The sequence below is a fragment of the Anolis sagrei genome, chromosome X, assembly GCF_037176765.1.
Source record: "Anolis sagrei isolate rAnoSag1 chromosome X, rAnoSag1.mat, whole genome shotgun sequence".
NCBI classification, from domain to species: domain Eukaryota; kingdom Metazoa; phylum Chordata; class Lepidosauria; order Squamata; family Dactyloidae; genus Anolis; species Anolis sagrei.
This window is the reverse complement of record NC_090034.1, coordinates 30,305,273-30,331,325: the sequence shown is the minus strand read 5'-3', so window position 1 is coordinate 30,331,325 and position 26,053 is coordinate 30,305,273. Positions and strand designations below refer to the sequence as shown.

General features: G+C 44.0%; 1 protein-coding gene across 2 annotated transcripts; it reads right to left on the bottom strand.

Moving 5' to 3' along the window:
• Positions 1–12,941: 12,941 nt before the first annotated feature.
• On the bottom strand, positions 12,942–25,837 carry RPL6 (ribosomal protein L6). 2 transcript variants are annotated; one of them, XM_060786089.2, is made up of 7 exons: positions 25,772–25,837; positions 23,583–23,732; positions 21,361–21,459; positions 20,819–20,962; positions 20,662–20,710; positions 16,725–16,909; positions 12,942–13,146 (listed from the first exon to the last, which is right to left on the bottom strand). In XM_060786089.2, exons 2-7 carry the CDS (start codon positions 23,730–23,732, stop codon positions 12,994–12,996), a joined length of 780 nt encoding a protein of 259 aa, XP_060642072.1. In that variant the 5' UTR covers positions 25,772–25,837; the 3' UTR covers positions 12,942–12,993. The 2 variants fall into 2 exon arrangements, with proteins under 2 accessions (XP_060642072.1, XP_067329177.1); XM_067473076.1 differs by lacking the exon at positions 25,772–25,837 and adding an exon at positions 25,496–25,534.
• Positions 25,838–26,053: the final 216 nt, after the last annotated feature.

Below are 26,053 nucleotides of genomic sequence, written 5' to 3'. Positions count from 1 at the left end.
ACCAAGCGCGCTTGCGACGCGGGCGGGATCACGAGCAGGGCCTCTCCAGATGACCGGAGTAAGCGTGTGGGTTCATAGACAGCGATACGGTCACGCAGGTAGGGTGGTCCCAAACCGTTCAGGGCTTTATAGGTAAGCACCTGCACCTTAAATTGGGCTCGGAAAATAAACAGCAGCCAGTGGAGCTCCTTAAACAGGAGGGTTGACCTCTCTCTGTAATGAGCCCCGGTTAACATCCTGGCTGCTGCCCGTTGGACCAGCTGGAATTTCCGAGCCGTTTTCAAGGGCAGCCCCACGTAGAGCGCGTTGCAGTAATTCAGTCTAGAGGTGACCAAGGCATGGACCACCCCGGCCAGATCAGCCTTCGCGAGGTACGGTCGCAGCTGGCGCACAAGTCTCAATTGTGCAAAAGCCCTCCCGCCTGAGCTTCAAGCGTGAGCGATGAGTCCAGGAGGACACCCAAGCTACGGACCTGTGGCTTCAGGGGGAGTGTAACCCCGTCCAACACAGGTAGCCACCCTATACCCTGGTCCGGTTTGCGATCAACCAGGAGGACCTCTGTCGGGATTGATCTTCAGCTTGTTCGTCCTCATCCAGATAGACACAGCGGCCAGGCACTCGTCCAACACTCGAGAGGCCTCCTTGGAATTAGGTGGAAAAGAGTAGTAGAGTTGTGTGTCATCTGCGTAGAAATGGCACCCAACTCCAAAACTCCGGATGACCTCTCCCAGCGGTTTCATGTAGATGTTAAAGAGCATGGGAGATAGAATAGAGCCTTGCAGGACTCCACAGGTCAAGGGCCAGGGATCTGAGCAGGGGTCTCCCAGCTTCACCATCTGGGTTCGTCCTTCCAGGAAGGACCAGAGCCATGACAGAACCGTGCCCCCGAGACCCATCCCGGAGAGACGACCCAGAAGGATACCATGATCGATGGTATTGAAAGCCGCTGAGATGTCCAAGAGAACCAGCAGGGTCACACTCCCCCTGTCCAGTTCTCTACAGAGGTCATCCACCAAGGCGACCAAGGCTGTCTCGGTGCCGTGACCAGGCCTGAAACCAGACTGTGCCTGATCTAGGTAATTGATGTCATCTATGAAGCCCTCGAGCTGGGAGGCGACCACCTGCTCCAGCACCTTACCCAAAAAAGGAAGGTTGGAGATTGGCCTATAATTGTTCAGCACCGTGGAGTCAAGGGAAGCCTTTTTGAGGAGTGGGCGAACCACAGCCTGTTTCAGGTTAGATGGAAAAATCCCTTGCTCCAACGATGCGTTAACAATCAACACAAACCAATCAACCAACCCTTCCTTGGCAGATTTAATAAGCCAGGATGGGCAAGGGTCTAGAGCCGAAGTGGTTGTCCTCACAGCCCCAAGGACCTCCTCTACGGTCTCAGGAAGAACAAGCCTAAAAGAATCCCAGAAAATTGGACAAGCAGATGCCTCAGTCACCTCCTCTGGCACTGCGATGAAATTGGAGTCGAGCTCAAGGCGTATCTGAGCAACTTTGCCTGCAAAATGGTGTGCGAAGTCGCAACACCGAGCTGCTGGGTCGTCAACGATCTCCTCCACCACAGGTGGGTGAAGGAGCCATTAGCAAGCTTGAATGTTGCCATTAGCAAGCTTGACTACACAGAGAAGCCATTGAAATCCACAAGCACATGGACAATTTCAACAGAAAGTAGGAAAACATGAACATGAACAAAATCTGGCTACCAGGATTTAAAAAAACAAACAAACACCAGAATCAAGACATTAAATAATGAACACCACTCAGAAACAGGGGAACTCCAGACAACAAGCAGTCAAGTGCCAGTCAACACCTCTCAAGCAGAGGGTGTCTCCAGGCAACAACAGCCAGACCACCTCTATGCAGATACCCTCACTGGTTGACTTTGCAAACTTCATGGCTACTCTGTGCTAATCATTCACACTTGCTTCACAAAGACAAGGGTTTTTTTTCCTCCCATTTTGGGCATTATTCCACAGGTATCTATATACACTCTACTTACTTCACTACCTCTATGAAGATATCCTCTAGATACCCTCACTGATTGTCTTTGTAAACTTGTCTTTTCAATGCTTAAAACTTGCCAGTTGCAACATCCACACTCACTTCAAACAGAGAAGAGTTCTTTCTCCCACCCTGAACATTATTCCACAGATATATATACTCCACTTGCTACCTCTATGGAGATATCCTTATTGATTGACTTTGCAGCTTCATGGCTACTCAATGCTAATCAAGCTTGCTAATTGCAACATGCACACTTGCTTCAAACAGACAAGGGTTCTTTCTCCCACCCTGGACATTATTCCACAGGGATATACACCGCACTGGCCTCATGTCCAACAGAAGATGCCATTAGCCACAGATGTAGGTGAAACATTAGGAGAGAATGCTGCTTGAACATGGTCATATAGCCTGAAAAACTCACAGCAACCCAGAAAAGAATTGCTGGGCAAAGTCAGGAAACATGGCCTTCCAATTGTCCCAATTCATCTTCTGCCCCCTCCCCCCAACTTCTCACAGCAAACTCTTGGGGCCTTTCTCTACGGCACGATTATAGTGTTATCATTCCACTTTATCTTCTCTCCTATGGCATTTTGGATGGCTTTCAGTGTGATTTTGGAGCCAACGTTTTCAAAACAGAGGAGAGACTGGTGGCAGGGGCCGTGGAAAAGTGGCTTGTATTATTTAGGTATAATTTGTGTACCCCGCTTCTACTTTCTGGAATGTTGCAAAAAAATTAAAAATAATATCTGTGTTTCCAGCCATTCAAAGGTTGGTTCCTGCCTCCGACAGAACAATTAGTGGCTTTATGGGAGGCCTAAAGAAACTGCAGATGTGTCCTTGAGGGGAAAATGGGAGCTGGGCTTCTTTCTGATGGATGGAGGGTGTCTCCAGATAAGAGCACCTGGCTTGCAAGATTTCCCACTATGTGATGTATCAGCGAGTAATGCGTGCAGATCCCAGTAGGGTGGCCTTTTTCAGCTGACAGATGGCAATTTTGTCAGCGTCGATTGTGTTTAAGTGCAGGCTAAGATCTTTAGGCACTGCACCCAGTGTGCCGATCACCACTGGGAGCATCTTTACTGGCTTGTGCCAGAGTCTTTGCAGTTCGATCTTTAAATCCTCATATCGTGTCAGCTTTTCCAGCTGTTTCTCTTCAATCCTGCTATCACCTGGGATTGCAATATCAACAATCCATACTTGGTTTTTTAACATGATCATGAGGTCAGGAGTATTGTACTCCAAAACTCTGTCAGCCTGAATTCGGAAGTCCCAGTGTAGATTGATGTGTTATATTATTATAATATTACTAGCTGTCCCCTGCCACGTGTTGCTGTGGCCCAGTCTGTTGATCTGGAAAATAAAGTAATGAGAAAGTGCTGGTTTCTAATATATGTAATTTCTTTATGCTGGTGGATAAACAATATTTCTTGCTGTTGAGGTGGAGAATGTCTGATTTGCCTACTCTGGAACATGCAACATGTAATTGTCCTTCTTCAGGGGTCCCTTTTCAAATCTATGATACTATATCTGTATGTGTGTGAATCATATCTATCTATATCTATGGCTGGATGGCTCTTTGTCAGAAGGGCTTTGATTACGTTTTCATGCCCTGGTGAAGGAAGTTGGACTGGATGGCCTTGAGTATTTTCTGTTGGTCATGGGGGTTCTGTGTGGGAAGTTTGCCCCAATTCTGTCGTTGGTGGGGTTCAGAACACTCTTTGATTATAGGTGAACTATAAATCCCAGTAACTACAACTCCCAAATGTCAAGGTCTATTTCCCCCAAACTCTATCTATTTTCATATTTGGGCATATGGAATATCCGTGCCAAGTTTGGTCCAGATCCATCATTGTTTGAGTCCATGGTAGTCTCTGGATGTAGGTGAACTACAACTCCCAAACTCAAGGTCAATGCTCACCAAACCCTTCTAGTGTTTTCTGTTGGTCATGGAAGTCCTGTATGCACCAGTTGGTTCAATTCTATTATGCTATTTGAGTGTAGGTGAACTATAAATCGCAGCAACTACAACTCCCAATCTATCTATCTATATATCTATCTATGGCTGGATGGCTCTTTGTCAGGAGGACTTTGATTACATTTTCTTGCCCTGATGAAGGGAGTTAGATTGGATGGCCTTAAGTATTTTCTGTTGGTCATGGGGGTTCTGTGTGGGAAGTTTGCCCCAATTCTGTCGTTCATGGGGTTCAGAATGCTCTTTGATTGTAGGTGAACTATAAATCCCAGTAACTACAACTCCCAAATGTCAAGGTCTATTTCCCTCAAACTCCATCTGTGTTCATATTTGGGCGTATTGAGTACTTGTGTCAAGTTTGGTCTAGATCCATCATTGTTTGAGTCCACAGTGCTCTCTGGATGTAGGTGAACTACAGCTCCCAAACTCAAGGTCAATGCCCATCAAACCCTTCCAGTATTTTCTGTTGGTCAAGGGAGTTCTGAGTGCCAAGTTTGGTTCAATTCCATTGTTGATGGAATTCAGAATGCTCTTTGATTGTAGGTGAACTATACATCCAAGCAACTACAACTCCCAAATGACAAAATCATAATTTTTGTTTTAGTGATGGTCACTCCTTGTGTTGTGAGACATTTTGTTGCCAAATTTGGTGTGATTTCATTCATTGGTTCTTTTGTTTTTAAGGTACTCATTATACACAGAGCATTTATATATATATAGATTACTAGCTTTACCCGCCACACGTTGCTGTGGCCAACCTTCTCTCCCTCTTTCTCTCCTTCTTTCACTCCTTCATTCATTTCCTTTTCCTCTTTCCTTTCTTCCTTCTCTACCTGTTTACTTCCTTCCTTAGCTTTTTGCTCCCAACCTTCCTTCTCTTTATTTCTTTCCTTCCCTCCCTCTTTCTCTCCTCCTTTCTCTTCTTCCTTTGCTCCGTCTTTCCTCTCTTCCCTTTTTTCTTTCCTTCTCTCCTCCTTCCTTCTCCTCCCTCCCTTTTTCCTTCCTCTTTCTCTCCTTTCTTCCCTCTCTGTCTCTTTCCTTCCTTCCTTCGCTCTTGACTTCCAGACTTCCTTTTCCTTCTTTCTTTTCTTCCCTCCCTTTCTCTTCTTCCTTCGCTTTTTTCCTCTCTTCCCCTTCCCAAATTCCCCTTCCTTCCTTCCTTCCTTCCTTCCTTCCTTCCTTCCTTTTGACACCTTCCCTTCCCCTTCCCTTTTTTCTATCTTTCCTTCCTTCCTTCCTTTCTCCCTTCTTTCCCATCCTCCTTCTCTCTCTTTATTCTTTCTTTCCTACCTTTCTTCTTTCCTATACCTTCTCAACTTCTCCTTCCTTCCTTCATACACCTTCACTCCCTTCCTTCCTCCCTTCCGTCCTTCCTTCCTTTCTTTCCTTCCTTCCTTTCTCCGTTCTTTCCCATCCTCCTTCTCTCTCTTTATTCTTTCTTTCCTATCTTTCTTCTTTCATATACCTTCTCAACTTCTCCTTCCTTCATACACCCTCCCTCCCTCCCTCCCTCCGTTCTTTCCCATCCTCCTTCTCTCCCTTTCTTCTTTCTTTCTTATCTTTCTTCTTTCATATACCTTCTCAACTTCTCCTTCCTTGCTTCCTTCATACACCTTCCCTTCCCTCCTTTCTTCTTCCTTCCTTCCTTCCTTTCTCCATTCTTTCCCATCCTCCTTCTCTCCCTTTCTTCTTTTTTTTCTTCCTTTCTTGTTTCATTTACCTTCTCAACTTCTCCTTCCTTCCTTCCTTCCCGTTTAGGGGCGGGGAGGGTGAGGGTGGGAGTGAGGCGTGAAGTTGGGGGGCGTGGCTGGGGGAAGAAGAAGGAGGGGGAGGAGGTAAGGTTGGGGTATGGGCGTTTAGGGGCGGGGGAGGGTGGGGGTGTGGTGTGAACGTGGGGGGCGTGAGGGCGTGGCATGAACATGGGGGGCGTGGCCGGGGGAAGAAGAAGGAGGGGAGGAGGTAAGGTTGGGGTATGGGCATTTAGGGGTGGGGTGGGGGAGGGTGGGGGCGGGGCATGAACATGGGGGGCATGGGGCGTGGCGTGAACGTAAGGGACCTGGTCGGGGAAGAAGAAGGAGGGGGAAGAGGTAAGGTTAGGGTATGGGCGTTTAGGGGCGGGGCGGGGGAGGGTGGAGGCGGGGCGTGAATGTGGGGGGCGTGGGCGGGGAAAGAAGATGGAGGGTGCGTTGGAAAGAGGGCATATGGGAGGGTAGGGGCGGGGCGACGGTGGATGGGGGCGTGGCTTGCACAGAGGGTGCATTGGCCGGCCGGCCATGTGCGCACGCCGGGGACTTGCAGCGGGGCGCCTTTGCGCATGCTCAGTTGTTTTTTGTGATTGTGTGTTGAAATGTTGTTTAGAATTTTGAATCGGTTTGTGCATACCTTGTGGGTTGAGGTATGTGCATGGTAAATTTGGTAAGTTTTCGTCGAGAGGTTTTCGTGTTTTGCTGTCCCGTTGAACGCCCTTTCTCTTTTTATATATATAGATATGCATTATTATATTATTATTATATACTAGCTGTCCCCTGCCACGCGTTGCGGTGGCCCAGTCTGGTGATCTGGAAAATAAAGTAATGAGAAAGTATTGGTTTGTAATATATGCAATTTCTTTCTGCTTGTGAGTAAACAGTATTTCTTGTTGTTTCTTTGTCAGTGTTGATGTGGAGAGTGTCTGGTTTACCTACTCTGCAATATGCAACATATCATAGTCCTTCTTTAAGGGTCTCTTTCAAATCTATGATACTATATCTGTGTGTGTGTGTGAGAATCATATCTATCTATATTTATGACTGGACGGCTCTTTGTCAGGAGGGCTCTGATTACATTTTCTTGCCCTGGTGAAGAGAGTTGGACTGGATGGCCTTACGTATTTTCTGTTGGTCATTGGGGTTCTGTGTGGGACGTTTGCCCCATTTCTGTCATTTGTGGGTTTCAGAATGCTCTTTAATTGTAGTGAACTATAAATCCCAGTAACTACAAATCCCAAATGTCAAGGTCTATTTCCTCCAAACTCCATCTGTGTTCATATTTAGGCATATGGATTTTTTGTGTCAAATTTGGTCCAGATCCATCATTGTTTGAGTCCACAGTGCTCTCTGGATGTAGGTGAACTACAACTCCCAAACTCAAGGTCAATGCCCTTCCAGTTTTTTCTGTTGGTCATGGGAGTCCTGTGTACTAAGTTTGGCCCAATTCCATCATTGGTGGAGTTCAGAATGCTCTCTGATTGTAGGTAAACTATAAATCGCAGCAACAATTCCCAAATGACAAAATCATTTTTTTTGAGTGGAGGACATACATTGGGTTGTTAGGTGTCTTGTGTCCAAATTTGGTGTCAATTCCCCCAGTGGTTTTTGAGTTCTGATGGTATCACAAACGAACATTACATTTTTATTTATATAGATTATAATTTTACATTATTATTATTATTATTATTATTATTTAATATAATAATAATATTATATTATTATATTATATTTTAAAATAATAGTAATAATAATAATTATTATTATTAGTGTTACCCTTTTTGCAACCTATTCCAGTCTTCCTTTAGTTTTTAATCACATCCTCTCCTTCAGGGCTGCAATGCCTATGTCTCCACCTCAAGGCCGTTGTTTCAATTAAACATTGGATGACAGATCTATGAAAGAAATTCAAGATAGTGCACATCTGTGCAAGGGTTTTGTAACCAATTGCAAAGAAGCCGCACTGGTTGCCATTGGAGCAACGCAGGCTCAGAAACAGACCTTTCAAGAGATTGCGTGCCTCTTTGCTTGGAGCAGATAAAGGGGCTTTCAGGATGTTGCTTGAGTTCTTTCTGGCCCTTTTCTGCAACTTCAGCAACCCTATCGAATGGGAAAGAGGCAATTGCACTCCTTGTCTTCCCAGATCTGTCTCCACACTCCTTGGGATTATTTTGGAACATTTTCTTTCTTGGAGACTTGGAGGATCGTTCATCATATCCCACAGAAGCCACCCATGAATCCAGTGCTAAAAATGGTAAATATTTTTATACTATTAACATATCATATATATATCATATCATATTAATATAATATAATAAAAAAGCCTGTCTTTCCCTTACTGTCTAAATAATAATATAATAATGTAATAAATTATATAATATATATACTACATTATATAAATATATTCTAATTACAATAAGCAATATATATATATATATATATAATTAACATACTATATAATATTAATATATTATATTGTAATCTAAATTATATATATAATATTAATATAATATAATACAAATGCCTGTCTTCCTCTTACTGCCTAAATAATAATAATATAATAATATATTATTATTAATTATATAATATACATTCTACATATACAAATATAATAATTATAATAAATCACATATACTTTCAATATTAATATAATACAAATGCCTATCTTCCTCTAACTGTCTAAATAATAATATGATAACATTATTAACTAAATAATAATAATAATAATAATAATAATAAACTTTATTTATATTCTGCCCTCTCTCCCCAAAGGAACTCAGGGCAGATTCCAACAAAAGATGGCAAAAAATTCAATGCCAGATCCAAATCATAAATAAGAAACATAAAGCAAACAGTTAATCTACATCTAAGATAGCAGACATTACACATAAACTATATAAACACTTACGATTCTTTTTTTAAAAAAATTAAAATATAATGCAATGTTTTTAAACCCAGCAAAAATTTTAAAACCTGTTTGTATTTATTATTGTGATACTGTCGTTTAATTTTGTTTATGATCGTTTATATATGATATACTGTCTTTTTTATTTTTGCTTTTGATTTTCGCTTTGTTATGTATTGTGTTGATTTTGTTGTAAGCCGACCAAGTCCTTGTGGAGAGGGGGCTGGATATAAATAAAGTTTATTATTAAGTATTATTATTATTATTATTATTATTATTATTATTATTATTACACTGCCAGATAATCCAGTTCAAAGCAGATCATCTGGATTTTATTTGGCAGTTTTGAAGGGGCCATAGGCTGGATCTACACTGCCCTCATATCCCAGGACTCAATCCCAGGTGATCTGCTTTGAACTGGATTATACGAGTCTACACTGCCAGATAATCTGGGATAAGAAGAAAACCAGGGATCGGATCCTGGGATATAAGGACAGTGTAGACCCAGCCTTAGCTGAGCTGAAAAGAATGCTTGGTCAAGCTAGGTTTTCCAATACAATTGTGTCTCATCCGTTGGCCACCTGTTTGGCTTTACTTTGTTAATGTAATTAGCTGTTAAACTTGATGGATGGTTTTGACATTGCCTTTTTAGGATTGTCACATGGCAACTGTTTGAGTTGTTAGGATTGAATGATGGCTATTCTTTTTTAGTGCAGGGCACAGCTTGTTTGGGCCACCTTTGTGAAGATCAATGAATTTTATGGTCTAATGGTGCAAGTATTGGACTAGGGAGGCTAAAAGGTTCAGGGTTGGAATGCTTGTTCAACCATGGCAGCCAATAGCCAGATCGCACTCTCTCAGCCTCAGAGGAAGGTTAGAGCAAATCTTCTCTGCCCACGAAAGGCCCTTTTGGGACCTACAGTGTATTCCAAAGCAACCCTAGCACTTTCATGGCCGGAATCATTGGGCTGTTTCAAGTTTTCCAGACTGTATGGCCATGTTCCAGTAGCATTCTCTCCTGATGTTTCGCATGCATCTATGGCAGGCATCCTCAGAGGTTGTGAGATCTGTTGGAAACAAGGAAAAAGGGGTTTATATATCTGTGGGATGTGTGAAACCCTAATACCTTCTGCAAGCTCATTTGGGCTCTTTAGTTTTTCTTTGCAGCTGGCCTTGAAGAGTCATGCTTTCTTCCTAGTTGTGAGACACCTTGTACAACAGCGCCTCATACTGGCAAATCATGGTAACGAAGAAAGTGTGGAAAACAGTTGCCTAAAACCAAGGGGAAAGCTGGCACCTGAACTCACTTTCTTAGGAACAGAATTATTATTATTATTATTATTATTATTATTATTATTATTTAGATACACAACAAGATTAATAGACAGCAAAAATGTTCCAGAAGCATTCTGTCCTGACGTTTCACCTGCACCTATGGGAGCAATCCTCAGAAGTTGTGAGGTCTGTTGGAAACTAGGAAAATGGGGTTTATATATCTGTGGAATGTCTGGGGTGGAAGAAAGAACTCTTGTCTGTTTGAGGTGAATGTTTTAATTGGCTACCTTAATTAGCATTTAATGGCCTAGCAGTTTCAAGGTCTGGCTTCTTACTGCCTGGAGGAGCCTTTGTAGGGAGGTGATTAGCTGGCCCTGATTGTTTCTTGTCTAGAATTCCCTATTTTTTGAGTGTTGTTTTTATTTACTGTTATGATTTTAGAGATTTTAATACTGGTAGCAAAATTTTGTTCATTTTCGTGGTTTTTTCCTGTCTGTTGAAATTCTCCACATGCTTGTGGATTTCAATGGCTTCTCTGTGTAGTCTGATATGGTGGTTGTGAGAGTGGTCCAGCATTTCTGTGTTCTCAAATAATATGCTGTGTCCAGGTTGGTTCATCAAGTGCTATGCTATGGCTGACTTCTCTGGTTGATGTAGTCTGCAGTCCCTTTCATGCAAGCAGTAAGAAGCCAGACCTTGAAACTGCTAGACCATTAAATGCTAATCAAGGTGGCCAATTGAAACATTCACACCTACCTCAAACAGACAAGAGTTCTTTATCTCACACTGGACATTCCATAGATATTTAAACCCAATTTTCCTAGTTTCCAACAGACCTCACAACCTCTGAGAATGCCTACCATAGATGCAGGCAAAACGTCAGGAGAGAATGCTTCTGGAACATGGCCATACAGCCTGGAAAACTCACAGCAACCCAGTGATTCCAGCCATGAAAGCCTTCGACAGTATTAAACATAGTTTGTATTAAAAACAATTCAGTTAAATCCATCCATTAAAACAGGGGTCCTCAAACCTTTTAAACAGAGGGCCAGGTCACAGTCCCCCAAACTGTTGGAGGGCCAGATTATAATTGGAAAAAAATGAATGAATTCCAATGCACACTGCACATATCTTATTTGTAGTGCAAAAAAAAAAAACCACTTAAAAACAATACAATAATTAAAATGAAGAACAATTTTAACTTATTAGTATTTCAATGGGAAGTGTGGGCCTCCTTTTGGCTCATGAGATAGGATTGTTGTTGCATGCTTTCAAGTCGTTTCAGACTTAGGTTGACCCTGAGAGAGGGCCAGGTAAATGACCTTGGAGGGCTGTATTCGGCCCCTGGGCCATAGTTTGAGGACCTGTGCATTAAAACAACACAGATAAGATCAGGAACAGTATCTCCTTTTGTGCAATTCCAATTCCCAGCACAGGACATAGGGTTACCTTATGGTGTTAAATCGGTGGAGCGAGATGGCCCTCCATTGGGGGGCCCTGGATGGTGCTCTCCCACCAGGCAGAAATGGGTCAGACTGGATTCCCTTTGGAGCCAAATTGTCAAATGGTTCAATGTCCTTCTGGAAATGACTGGGGGGGGGGGGGTGATTTGAGACTGGAAATGCTTTAGGGACCCCTTCCGTACTGTCCTGATATCTCAGGATCCCATCCCAAATTATATGGAAACTCATATAATCCAGTTGAAAGCAACCCGAGATCAGACCCTGGGATATAGGGGTAGTGTGGCCGGGGCCCCTTTGACACTGCTATATAAAATCCACACGATCTGCTTTCAACTAGATATGGCTGTGTAGACTTAGATCATCCAGCTCAAAGCAGATCATGTAGATGGTCTGCTTGGATCATCTGGATTTTATGGCAGCGTAGAAGGCACCTGAGGGACTTTTTGAAAGCAACGATTCAAATGTGTGCAGATGCCTGCAATTTGTCTTTCAATGGCTTTCTCAGCTCAGGCATCTTGAAGAGGTGGTTTTGCCAGTTCCTTTCTTTAAAACAGAGCCAAGAGAACTTGGTCTCCCTTCCAAATACTAACAAGGGTTGACCCAGTTTAGCTTCATACCCGACAGACCTGGTGTGTCGGGTATGAAGGCCCCTGGGTATAGGATGTGCATATAGATCAAGTATGGACAAACTTGGGCCCTCCATGTGTTTTGGACTTGAACTCCCACCATTCCTAACAGCCTCAGGCCCTTTCCTCAGCTTAAGTGGCTGAGGGGGAAAGGGCCTGAGGCTGTTAGGAATGGTGGGAGTTCAAGTCCAAAATACCTGGAGGGCCCAAGTTTGCCGACATCTGATACAGATGTACAACTACTCAGCAGATATGACAGGAATATGATGTGAAGATCAGACATCAGACTGGGTTTCAACAGGCCCCTTCAACCTGTGGCCCTCCCAGTGTTTTTAGACTTCAGCTCCCAGAATTCCTGTTCAATGCACAAGCTGCCTAGGGCTTCTGGGAGCTGGAGGGTCACAGGTTATGCAGGCCTGCTGAGTGTATGTGTTGCAAAGGAAATGTAGGCACTGCACCTCCCCTCAACCCTAGAAGTCCCCACCCAGGCTTTCCTGAAACTCCATTTACTGAGGTTGGCTTGGAAGCACATGATAGCCATGTATAAATATATGTGAACGGATGCCCTGGAAACCAGGGCCCCTTCTACATGGCCATATAATCCAGATTATCTGCTTTGAACTGGATTATATGAGTCTACATTGTCATATCATCCAGTTCAAAGCAGATAATCTGGATTTTATATGGCAGTGTAGAAGGGTGGCCTTTGACTAAATGGAGGCACGAGTTCAAATTGCCAGAAAGGAGACTCCACCTGAACACTGGGAAGAACTTCCTGATGTAAACAGTGGAACTCTCTGCCCTGTGTTGTGGAAACGCCTTCCCTTGGAGGCTTTGAAACAGAGGCTGAATGGCCATTTGTCAGGAGTGCTTTGATTGTGCTTTTCCTGCATGAAGGCAGAAGGGGGTTGGACTACCCCCGGAAAAAATAAGAGACCAACATAAGCTTTCGGAGGGGTTTCCTCAAATGTTTATTGCATTGCTTCCATACGGTTTAGAATACCAATTTGTGAGGATAAACACCATTGGAAAGGGAAAAAGTAGAACGCAGGTAGCCCCGGAGCTGAGGCGTCTTCTTGACGATGGGCAGGAGCTGCGAGTCCACGGCCTTCTGGTCTGCCTTGCGCCGCTCTGTCACCTCATATTTCTGGAAAAATGGGAAGAGCAGTTTTTTCTTATTGGGGGAGTCGATGGGGCCCTCTCTCTGCCAAGGCTCAAGGCCCTTCCCTACGGCTGGACTACTGGGCCACCAAAGATTCCTTTGCAAGATGCCATGTGGCATCTTCGAAGAAAACTCCCATTGCGGCTGCGTCTTGAAACCCTTGCTTCCCAAAGGTCTAGGGATGAAAGCAAGGCAATAGACCTTTTGGACTTGGGATTCCTGATCCAAGGTTATATCCCAGGCCTAGTCATTCTGGTCTGTCCATAACTGAGAGCAAGGAACTCTCTCAAGACACCTGGCCATGGGTGGGATCCCAACACAGCCTTTATATACAAAAAACAGACCTCTCTGGAACTCCCTCCCTAAGGAGGTTAGAACTGACCCTTCAGCCCTCTCCTTTATAAAGCTATTAAAAACATACTGTATATACGGTTTTTCGGGTCTTTTTGAGGGCTGAAAAATCCTCCCTTGGCTTATATCAGAGCCTGGAGACAAGGCTCCGAAGCCGGCTGGCCATGGAGGAGGAGGACAAGCGGCGGAGGCAGCACAGGGGACCCCCGTTGAGGCTCCTATGCTGCCACGGCGCTGTTTCTGCCAATCCTCCTCCTCCTCCATGGAAGAGGAAGACGAGGAAGAAGAGGAGAAATGGCAAGGCGACACAGGGGCCGCTGCCCTTTCACCTCCTTTTCTCCTCCAGCTGGCCATTGAGGAGGAAGAAGAGAAGGGACTGCTGCCTCCGTTGCTCTTCTTCCACCTCCAGGGTGGCAGCCACCATTTATCTTCTTCTTCCTCCTCCTTCAGTTGGCCACTGAGGCAGGAAGGCAGCTGGTGGATCAAGGAGGGGGTATCTCCTCTGTGCTTTCATTTCCCACGATCAACCAGCTGCCTGGGGTCGCCTCCTCTTCCTCTCACTTCCACCCCTCAGAAGGGAGACGTGGAAAGCGGGGAGGGAAATGGAAGTGCACAGGAGACGCCTCCTCCCACAATCAAGCAGCCACCTCCCCACTTCTGTTCCCCTCCCTGCTTTCGAGGTCTCCCTTCTGGGGATGGGGGGGGGGGGGGGGAGAGGAGGAAGATGCAACCCCAGGCCTTGTCTCTCCTTGGCCAAGTCAGATGGCAGAGCAGGCTGCTGGGGAGGAGGAAGGGGAAGGAGAGCAGGCAGGCAGCCCCTTCGCCCCAGCAGGAGCTCCTGAGGTGCCTTGCAAAAGCAGGAAGCTCTCCCAGGCAGCCCCTTCCAAAGAGTCAAAGGAAGGATCCCCCCCACCCACAATTTCCCTCCCTAATCCTCCCCCCTCAGTTTTCCCCCACTTTTCTATCCCATTTCCCACCCCAGCCTTCCCTTTTTGTAGTTTCCCCCTTGCTATCCCTATTCCACAGCCCCTCTCCCTCCACTTTCCATCCCAACCTTTCCCAGGTTCCAGCATCTTTCCTATTTCAGTCTTGCCCCTTTTCCCACTGCAGTTTCCACTTTCCAGCCCCCCTTCCCACCCCAACCTTTCCCAGTTTCCAGCCCCCCTTTCCAATCTCAATCTTTCCTCCTTCCCCAGTTGCCCCCTTCCCACCCCAATCTGTCTTTTCCATCTATTCCCTTTTCCACCTCATTTCCCCATTTTTCAAACATCTCTTCCCATTCCAACTTTTTCCTGTTTCCAGTCCTTTCCCACCTCCTTCCCAAGTCAGTCTTTCTCACTTTTTCTTATTCATATACACACAGCATTTCCCCCAAAATGTATACAGTAGTTAAAATAAACGGTATAGTGATTATTGATTTTTTGTTACATTTATTTTACTCTATTATTATTATTGTTATTATTATTACTTTCATTTTATTCTATTTATTATTAGTAAATTTATTATTTTTCTCTACTATTATTATTATATTTCTTATTTTACTCTGTTATTATAATAATTATTTTTTCTCTATTATTATTATTACATTTCTTATTTTACTCTATTGTTATTATTACATTTCTTATTTTACCCAAATTATTATTATTGGAAGGCACATGTACACTGAAGGTTAGAATAATGATTTAATCAGAGTTGGACAGTCTTATATTAAATTACAGTTTTATGTAAATATGCAAAAGCATTTCATCTTACTGATGCCTCAATTATTGTAATTTTATTGGTATCTATTTTTATTTTTATTCTTGAAATTTACTAATAGCAGCTGCATTTTCCACCCTCGGCTTATACTCAAGTCAAGTAAGTTTTCCCAGTGTGTTTGTGGTAAAATTAGGTGCCTTGGCTTATATTCAAGTCGGCTTATACTTGAGTATACATGGTACTTGTGTACATTAGCTTATGGAGAGGAAGCGGAATAATATTTCATGGCCTCCATCCAACTGATCACCCTACTAGCATCCATTTATTTATTTATTTATGACATTTATATGCTGCCCTTCTCATCCCGAAGGGGACTCAGAGCGGCTTACAAGTAAAAAGTAAATACAATATATTATTATCATAGCACAATATTAATATTATATATTACATTGTACTATAACATTATACTGTAATATTAGTAATATTACATTTAATATAAAATATATAGTTGTATTACATTATACTATTATCAATATTATATGTCTATACAATATATTATATTATAAGCATAGTGCAGGAGACAAGGTGGAACTGCCTTCCTGGTCCCCCTCTTCACTCTTATCTCAGAGTAGCGGTTGGTGCTGGGGAGGGGCCGGCTCCCAACTGATGACACTGGAGGCAAGATGGAACTGCCTTCATGGCCCCTTCTCTTCATTCTGATCTCAGAGCAGCATTTGTAGTGCCACTCGTCATTTTATATTCATGCTCCTTTTTGAAACAGAACTTGACTGCTCCATGCATTCAATGAGGCAATAGTCTGTTTGCTTGTCAAGGATTGTTTTTATTCGTTTTGAATTTTATTTAGATGTTAATTTAAGATGTTATTTTATATTGCATGGGACATTGAATGTCCACCTTATTTTGGAAGCTGCCCTGAGTCCCCTCGGGGAGAGAGGGTGAGGTAGAAATATTATGTTCACAATTACATTAGATATTTTCTAATGTAAGGGAGCAACTTAATTTTTAGGGCCCTTCCACACAGCCATATAACCCAGAAGATCAAGGCAGAAAATCCCACAATATTTGCTTTATATGGCAGTGTGGACTTAGATAACCCAGGGCCCTTCCACACAGCCATATAACTCAGAAGATCCAAGGCAGCGAATCCACACTCTGTTTTGGACTGAGTTATCAGAGTCCATACTGCCATATAATCCAGTTCAATGTGGATTTTATACAGATGTGTGGAAGGGGCCTTGGACTGATCAATGGAGGTATGCTCTGATGTTCAGTGTTAACAATTCTAGAAAGCACTCGCATTTCACTAAAAAGGAACTTAAATATTAGTCGCAAATGGGGAGCACATTTCACCCAGCCTAGTCCTCTTGGATATTTGGAAGCTGCTTTATGGTGATTTATAAAAGGTGACTGGCACGGCTGCAAGTGCAGACTGCAACAGGGCTCCGGTCCTCCTGTCTCTGAAGGTCTTTTCTGTGGCACACACAAGCCCCTACCTCTTTCTCGGTGTCAAAGATTTCACCCTCCTGGTGCTTGGGTTTGCGCAACTTCTTCTTCTTGAAGTAGATGTCGTTGAGGTGCTTGGGGAGCTTCACGCTGGAAATGTCGACCTTGGTGGATGTGGCAATGACAAACTTCTGATGAGCCCTTCGCAGAGGAACACGGTTAATGGCCAGGGGCCCTGAAGGCAGGACAGAGAAACAAGATGGACTCTGAGGATTGTCACGGGGGTCCTCTGAGGCTAAGAGACGTGCCTCGCCCAAAGCCACCCAGCGGGTTTCCATGATGGATCAGGGGTTCAAAGCATGGGCTCTTAGAGGAGCCCCAGTCTAATGCTCAAATATCGATGCCAGAGGTTCTTAAAGTGTGCTCCATGAAACATATGGAGGGGCTCCACACTTCCCTCCCCCCTCCTAGCACCCCCCCCCACCTTGCTATTTCCCTCCCACTGCTCAAGGGTGCTTTGATTGTGCTTTTCCTGCATGGCAGAAAGGTGTTTCCCTGCGCTTTCTGCTTTTATTACTATGACTGCATTTTCGAAACTTATCCTGACAATTTTTGTGAATCTGTGCCGATTTTGATGAGGTGATATGCCATCTGAACATCATTTTGTGAAAGTTCTCGATAATCTCATTAGCTTGGCTAAATGTTAAGTGTTGAATCCACATCCTCCCCCCCAAATTGCTACATTTATTTTACAACCAATATTGTTTTTTAAATAATGTGGAAAGGGTAATTAGGCAGGGGTGGGGAAAGGACCGTGGAAGGGGAAATGATAGAAATGGGGAGGGAGGGTAAGCTTATAACTTCCAATCTTCTTAATCGGTTACTGTCCTTAATTATATGCTTTTCCTTTTCGCTCATCTTCCTTATGAGACAATTTTTCTTTTTATTGTTGTTCATTCGTTCCTGACTCTTCGTGACTTCATGGACCAGTCCATGCCAGAGCTCCCTGTCGGCTGTCACCACCCCGAGCTCCTTCAGTCAAGCCAGTCACTTCAAGGATGCCATCCATCCATCTTGCCCTTGGTCGGCCCCTCTTCCTTTTTCCTTCCATTTCCCCCAGCATCATTGTCTTCTCTAAGCTTTCCTTTCTTCTCATGATGTGGCCAAAGAACTTCATCTTGGCCTCTACTGTCCTTCCCTCCAATGAGCAGTCAGGCTTTATTTCTTGAAGGATGGACTGGTTGGATCTTCTCGGGGTCCAAGGCACTCTCAGAACTTTCCACCAGCACCACAGTTCAAAAGTATCTCTCTTCCTTTGCTTAGCATTCCCTAAGGTCCAGCTCTCACATTCGTAGGCGACTACGGGGAACACCATTGCTTTAACTATGCGGATCTTTGTTGCCAGTGTGATGTCTCTACTCTTCACTATTTTATGAAGATTGGTCATTGCTCTCCTACCAAGAAGTAAGTGTCTCCTGATTTCCTGGCTGCAGTCTGCAGCTGCAGTAATCTTTGCACCTAGAAATACAAAGTCTGTCACGGTCTCCATGTTTTCTCCCTCTATTTCCCAGTTGTCAAATCATTCTTGTTGCCATACTGCAACCCAGCTTTTGCGCTTTCTTCTTTCACCTTGATTAGAAGGCTCCTCAGCTCCTCCTCGCTTTCGGCCATCAAAGTGGTATCATCTGAATATCTAAGGTTGTTAAATATTTCTTCAAGCAATTTTCACCCCAGCCTTACATTCGTCAAGCCCTGCAAATCGCATCATGTGTTCTGCATGCAAGTTGAATAGGTTGGGTGAGAGGATACAGCCCTGCAGTACGCCTTTCCCAAACTTGAACCAGTCTGTTGTTCCATGGTCATTTCTTACTGTTGCTACTTGGTCCTTATACAGATTCCTCAGGAGAGAGACAAGGTGGCTTGGTATGCCCATACCACAAAGAACTTGCCACAATTTATTATGATCCACACAAAGGCTTTGGAATAGCCAATGAAACAGAAATAGATGTTTTTCCGAAACTCCCTGCCTTTCTCCATTATCCAGCGGATATTGGCAATTTGGTCTCTCGTTCCTCTGCCTTTTCTAAACCCAGCTTGAACATCTGGCAACTCTCGCTCCATGTGTTGCTGGAGTCTTCCTTGCAGGATCTTGAGCATTACCTTACTGGCATAAGAAATAAGGGCCACTGTACGGAAGTTTGAGCAGTCTTTCGCATTTCCCTTTTTTGGTATGGGGATATAAGTTGATTTTTTCCAGTCTGAAGGCCATTCTTGTGTTTTCCATATTTGCTGGCATATGGCATGCATCACCTTGACAGCATCCTCTTTCAAGCTGGGATCCCGTTGTCTCCTGCTGCCTTGTTGTTAGCAATGCTTCTTAAGGCCCATTCAACCTCACTCCTCAGGATGTCTGGTTCTAATTCACTCATCACTCTGAAAAACTATCCTCGATATTATCTTTCCTATAAAGATCTTCTGTATAGTCTCGCCACCTTCTCTTGATCTCTTCAGCTTCTGTTAGGTCCCTGCCATCTTTGTTTCTTATCATGCCCATTTTTGCCTGAAATTTACGTCCAGTGTTTCTAATTTTCTGAAAGAGGTCTGTGGTCCTCCCTATTCTGTTGTCTTCTTCCACTTCCATGCACTGCTTATTTAAAAATAGTTCCTTATCTCTTCTGGCTAACCTCTGGAATTGCGCATTTAACTGGGCATATCTCCCCTTATCACTGTTTCCTTTTGCTTTCCTCTTTTCTTGGGCTACTTCCAGTGTCTCAGCAGACAACCATTTTGCTTTCTTTTTCTTTGGGACGTGTTTTGTTGCCGCCTCCTGAACAATGTCGTGAAATTCTGTCCATAGTTCTTCTGGGACTCTATTTACTAAATCTAGTACTTTAAATCTGGTCTTCACTTCCACTGCATATACGCTAGGAATGTTAGTTACTGGTCTGTGTTTTCCCTGATCTTTTTAGTTTTATTCTGAATTGAGCAGTAAGAAGTTTGTGAGCTAAACTACTTATTAGATTTTACTATATTATCATTCTCCTTTTCTCTCGTAACATATTCTTTGAAAGGTAGTCCATCAGTTGGTTTCCTAGATTTTCCCTGGGACTTTGCTAATAATTAGGTCAATTTGTTCATACTCATAATAATTTCCACTATTTTTATTAGCTACTGTTCTGCTGAGGGTATTTCCTTTTCTCCCCAACTTCTTGAATAGACTATGCTTGCTGCCATTACTAAATAGTATGTCTTTATTTGTGTCCATAACCAATTATCTTGAGCCCATTTAATGAAGCATTCTTTGATTTGTTTTTCTTCTGGGGCACTGTAAGGCTCACACAAGGTTTTTGTAAGATGGAAAAAGTCCCCTCTTGGTCCCAAAATGACCCAGTGGAATCCAAACACTCAACGGAAATGGACCCAATGTCTCCAAGCAGGGTGCTGAGGTGTTTGGGGGCGGATGCACCCCCAATTGCCCACATCTGGTTCACTGGTGGAAGGGGCTGTTAGATCAAATATTCTATGGGTTGCTGTGAGTTTTCCAGGCTGTATGGCCATGTTCGAGAAGCATTCTCTCCTGACATTTCATTCACATCTACGGCAGGTATCCTCAGAGGTGGTGAAGTCCCTTGGAGACTAGGCAAGTGAGGTTTATATATCTGTGGAATGTCCGGGGTGGGAGAAAGAACTCTTGTCTGTTGGAGACAAGTGGGAATGTTGCAACTAGCCACCTTGATTAGCATTGAATTGCCTTGCAGCTTCAAAGCCTGGCTGCTTCCTGCCTGAAGGGAAACTTTGTTGGGAGGTGTTAGCTGGCCCTGATTGTTTCCTGTCTGGAAAGCCCAGAAATCTCACAGTAACCCAGTGATTCTGGCTATGAAATCCTTTGATAACACAAATATTATGTTTTTGTCTCCTCTTCTAGCTCCCATGACCCCAGGAAGGCACCCCCATGAACTCCGCTGCTGGTCAACCAGAGGAGCTTACCTGTTACGAGCAATAGCCCACTTCCAAGCTGCTTCAGGAAGACAACACGCTAAAAACACAAGATAGAAAAGGTTTGTGAAAAGGTAACCACGGGGAAAAGGCAACTCATCTACAGTGCTCACCTGCCCAAAGACAAGGGTCAGGGGGCTGCCCTTACCTTGCCTCGGTGGCGCCCGGTGAGCAGGATCACCACAGTCCCCGGGGTAATGGAAGCCCGCAGCTTTCTCTTATGGAGGGCAAAATTCTTCTTGCCGTGACTCAGCAGTTTACGGGGCACATCTTCTGTGGGGTAATATCGGGGCTGGAGGGAGACAAGAGTGCGGCGCAAACCTTAGGCCTGAACCTCATCACTTAGTTTTTCCTAACAAGTAAACATGGACCTAAAATTCTGAGTTTTGAGTTCACTTGCATGGCGGAATGCAGGCATTAAAAAGTACTGCAGAAAGAGAACGAAAAATTCTTGCTTTCTGAAAAAAATGGGCAAGCTTTTGACCCATTTTCAAGTGTCCCCAGTGGAAGCACTACAGTAGCCATAGATGCCCGGAAATCATGCCCAGAAGAGGGAAACCTCTTCTGAGCAGAATTCTGGGCACAATCAGCAGGGAAACCTGGCCAAAGGTGGAAAATATCTCCAGTCTTCTCCCAGCGCAAATCTGTGTGCAGTATGAAAATGCCACCGCTGCTTAGGTGTGTCCTTACCATTTTGCGAAGCTTGACCACCCGGTTGCCTCCATTCTTATCGCCTCCAACAGGTTTTGTGATTGTGGCTGGCTCCTTCTCTCTCTTCTTCTTCTCGATCTGCAAGGGAGACAAACATCAAGCGCTGTAAAGATCTCTGCAAACCAGCACACCTTCCACACAACGGCTCTAAGAACAGGTGCCTGCCTCCAAAGGACGTAGAATGACTACTGCTTCCCCAAAAGAATCAAGCCAGCTGTCTACAAGCGAGATCGAGTAAGTCCCCCCATTCTTCCCAACCCTCAGCTTCCAGACATCAGTAACATGGTAGCAAACATTGATGACTTCAATGTATTGTTGAAGGCTTTTATGGCCGGAATCACTGGTTTGTTTTGTTGTTGTGTTTTCCGGGATGTTTGGCCTCACAATCTCAGAGGATGCCTGCCACAGATGCAGGCAAAACATCAGGAGAGAATGCTTCTAGAACATAGCCATACAGCTCGGAAAACACACAACAAACCAATGTTGATTTCTCCCAGGTTTTATTACTTTTTTGAGATAATACCCATTTCAGGCTGTACAAGCCAATTCCTGACTTGTGGCAACTGTCTCTTAGGATTTCCTTGGCAAGATTCCCTCTGTTAGCCATTGCCTTCCTCTTAGGCCGAGAACCCAGTGGCTGAGCAGAGATTTGAAGCCAATCTCCCTAAATCCTAGTCCAATGAAACCACTACAGGGCATCTGAGCCCACTCTACATTTCTAGGCTGCGAGTATGTCCCCTTGCTCTACCCAAAGTGACTGTCTGTGGCTCACCCGCAATCCATGAGCCATTCTTTGCTAGTCTGCACTTTCCAGGAAAGTGTCATCATTGCTTAATATCAATGCAGTGCCAATCCTCATCACACTGGGGGGAAAAAACCCTTGTTCCTTCACATCAAATACTGTATTTACTCAAGTGTAATGCACACATCAATTTTCAAAACCCTGAAACCAAAATGTTTTTGCTGTTGAATGCACAGCGGCAAAAAGTCCCCTCTTTGTAATTTCACCCTTACAGTTGCTACCTGTTTAGAATTCCTTCTTTCAGAACAAAAGTGTGAGAACACATCATAGCTCCCAGTGATGGAAAGGAAAAGCTTGGGGTGCAGCTATGCTGTAGAACAGTACTTCTCAACCTTCCTGATGCCCCAACCCCTTAATACAGTTCCTCATGTTGCGGTAACCACCAACCATAAAATTATTTTTGTTGCTACTTCATAATTGTAATTTTGCTACTGTTATGAATCGTAATGTAAATATCTGAAATGCAGGATGTATTTTCATTTACTGGACCAAATTTGGCACAAATACCTGCTTCGCCCAAATTTGAATACTAGTTGGGTTGGGGGGAGTTGATTTTGTCATTTGGGAGTTGTAATTGCTGGGATTTATAGTTCATCTACAACCAAAGAGCATTCTGAACTCCACCAACAATGGAATTGAACCAAACTTGGCACACAGAACTCCCATGACCAACAGAAAATACTGGAAGGGTTTGGTGGGCATTGACCTTGAGCTTTGGAGTTGTAGTTCACCAATCTCCAGAGAACACTGTGGACTCAAACAATGATAGAGCTGGACCAAAGTTCGCACAAATACTCAATATGCCCAAATGTGAACATTGGTGGAGGTTGGGGAAAATTAACCTTGACATTTAAGAGTTGTAGTTGCTGGGATGTATAGTTCACCTACAATCAAAGAGCATTCTGAACCCCACCAACGATCGAATTGGGCCAAACTTTCCACAAAGAACCCCCATGACCAACAGAAAATACTGTGCTTTCTGATGGTCTTTGGCAACCACTTTGACACCCCCTTCACAACCGCCCCAGGGGTCCCGGCCCCCAGGTTGTGAAACACTGCTGTAGAATGAATCCACCTTAGTTGCCTTGCTTCAGTGCTAAGGAGTAATGGGGGTGTACTTTGGCCTTCTTTCCAAAGAATGCTGGTACCTCACCAAACTACAAATCCCAGGCTACGCCATGACAATTAAGCTAGAGGCAAGGATCTCTGGGTGATGCTCCTGAAGCAGTTTCCCTTTTGTCTTTGGCTCAGCAGTAAGAGGACCATATGGCACAAATCTCATGCGCACCCTCATTTTGGCAAGGTTATTTCGCCCCAAAAGGCAAGTGTTTGACTCAAGTAAACAGGGCCATGAAAGAAGCACTGCTGCAGAGAGCTTTAACATCCGCATCTCTTCTACCTTTGTTTCCGGAGCTTTGTATTTGCGTTTGTACATGGCTTTCCGGGCGTACATGGCCGAGCGGGAGTACTTCCCGATCCCTCGGGCCAGCACTGGGTTGCGGCTGGTGTGGACTTTCCGGACTCGCTTGGTTTTCTTCTCGCCTGCCATCTGAGTAAATCATAAAATGTTAGTCACTTGTATAATGCAAGGAAGAAAGGAGGGACAAAGAGGGAGTGAGAGAGGGCCACCAGAAACAATGACCAATCCGTCACGTTAGTCGGGACTCAGGCCCCTTCCACACAGCTGAATAAAACCTCGGATTATATGCCTTGAAATTCTGGGTTATATGGCTGTGTGGAAGGGACCTCAAAGAAATCTTCTATCAAGATCCCAAAGAAAATGTGTACAAGACAATGTCCCGATGGCATTTAACCCCTGCTCTCAAGCAAGACCATTTGGGAATTTGGATACAGATGTGACCAAACATTACAGTACACATCAACTGGAGCAAGAATGGTATATATGCACAATATTGGAAAAAGATAGAATCGCTGACAGCTGAAGATTTGATCATAGAAACTTTCTAAAGGACATAATTCGCAATGATGCACAGGGACAAAACCCAAAGTGACTATGGATGGACTGCCCCTCCCCTCCCCCCATTGCCCTACAGCATCCAATCCCAGATTATCTGCTTTCAAATGGATCATGAGTCTACACTGCCAAATAACCTGGGATCATATCCTGGAATATATATAGGGCAGCATAGATCCAGCCTGGGAAGCATTTTTGAACTTACACAATTGTGGACTGAAGGCTTCAAGTCAGTTTGAGGCAGGGGGAAATGTGTATATTGCAAATATCTATGCTAGAGAGTTCAACCTAGCATCCTTATCTTGGAAAATATTAGTCCTATGTATTCAAAGTAGTACATCTTAAATGCCCCTTTCCCAAAATGCTTGAGCCAGAAGCACTTGGGGGTTTTTTTGTCCCCAAAATGTAGATGTCTTTATTTAGCTGGAGTTGGAAGCCAAATCTAAACAAAGTACAATCAAAATTTTCCATAAGCCCCATTCAATATCGATGTATTGCATTTTAATCCTGCTTTTCTCCCCATTTAAGGACTCCAGGCAGTAAACAATCAGTATCCTGTCTCCAAAAGACAGCAACGTTTAGTCCAAAATTCAAAGCAGCCTGGCCCAAAGTTACCCTTCAACCTTGGTCCCACATTGCACAACCAACTCCATGGGCCAGTCTGGCTCTTTCTGCAGCCAAATCTCTGACATCATGGACCTGGTATATAAAAATATAACATATACAATGCAATACAAATATATGTGTATTTATCTATACCCTATTTCTCTCTCCAAGGAGAGGTAAAGCGGCTACATAATATATACACACACACCTACATATATTACATACACATGTAACATTGCATTGTATAAAGTATTATTTATTATATATGTTATATATCTACATATGTTATATACATATATGTTACAATGTAGAATGTGTATTACATGTAATATATATTACATATTACATGATACATTTTATTTTATATATATATATATACACACACACACACACACACATATATAAAATCTACATATACATCTATATGTGCAATGCTAGGGAAGGCTGGGAGTTGTAGCTTGGCCAGGGCTTCAAGGGCTGGCAGCTCCCCAAACTACAACTCCCACCATTGCCCTGCATGGAGCTTGAGCAGATCAACTGCATGGGATTCTACAGGCAGCTTACAAGCATGGTCAATGACCAGCATCATGTATCTGAAGATACATCCACCTAAGATATATAGGATTCCAAGACACAGGCCTAAGGCTAAAAGACACGAAAATAATGCAGGCCTATCATATAGAAGTTCAAATGGAAGCTTTGCAAGAGATGAGGTTCAAATGCAGGTTTACCCCGTAAAGCAGGCATGGGCCCATGTTTGACCATGCCTGCCGTAAGGCAAAACTGTCCCTAAAAAGACAAACTCAATGGCTCCGAGCGCGGCCTATCCTGCAGGGCGACGCCTTCCCGCTCTCCACTCCCAAAATAGCAACCCCTCGCCTCCCGCTAGACATCCCCGAAGCTCTCGGTGCCTCCCCGCCTCCCGGGCGGCGCTCCTGTGTGGAGGATGGCCGCGGATAACAACACCGAGATTCAACGGAGAAGAGCCGCGCCGCCGCCATCCTTACCTTCCGAGATGGAGCAAAAAAGGAGGCAACATCCGGGAACTCGGCACTAAAGGGAGTAAGTGACGTGACGTCAGCGCGCTGGCCGGAAAGCCTCGAACGTCCGACAGATGGCGCTCTGGACGATAGCCGATTGATGTTATTAAAGGTGTCAGAAGCTAATTGAGAATACACTTATAATGTGTAAAATACTACAGACAAAGTGCCCTTCCAGATAGGCCCTATATCCCAGGATCTCAACCCAGGTTTTCTGCCTTAAATCGGATTACGTGAGTCCGAACTGCC

Bases quoted from the DNA above. Each gene is read 5' to 3' on its own strand.
- RPL6 (XM_067473076.1), bottom strand. From the start codon at position 25,519: ATGGGCCCATGCCTGCTTTACGGG. The intron at 20,963-21,360 runs GTAAGGACACAC...GTCTCCCTCCAG, and splicing joins TGGTCAAGCTTCGCAAAATG to CCCCGATATTACCCCACAGA. The intron at 13,147-16,724 runs GTAGGGGCTTGT...CCATTTTTCCAG, and splicing joins TCTTTGACACCGAGAAAGAG to AAATATGAGGTGACAGAGCG.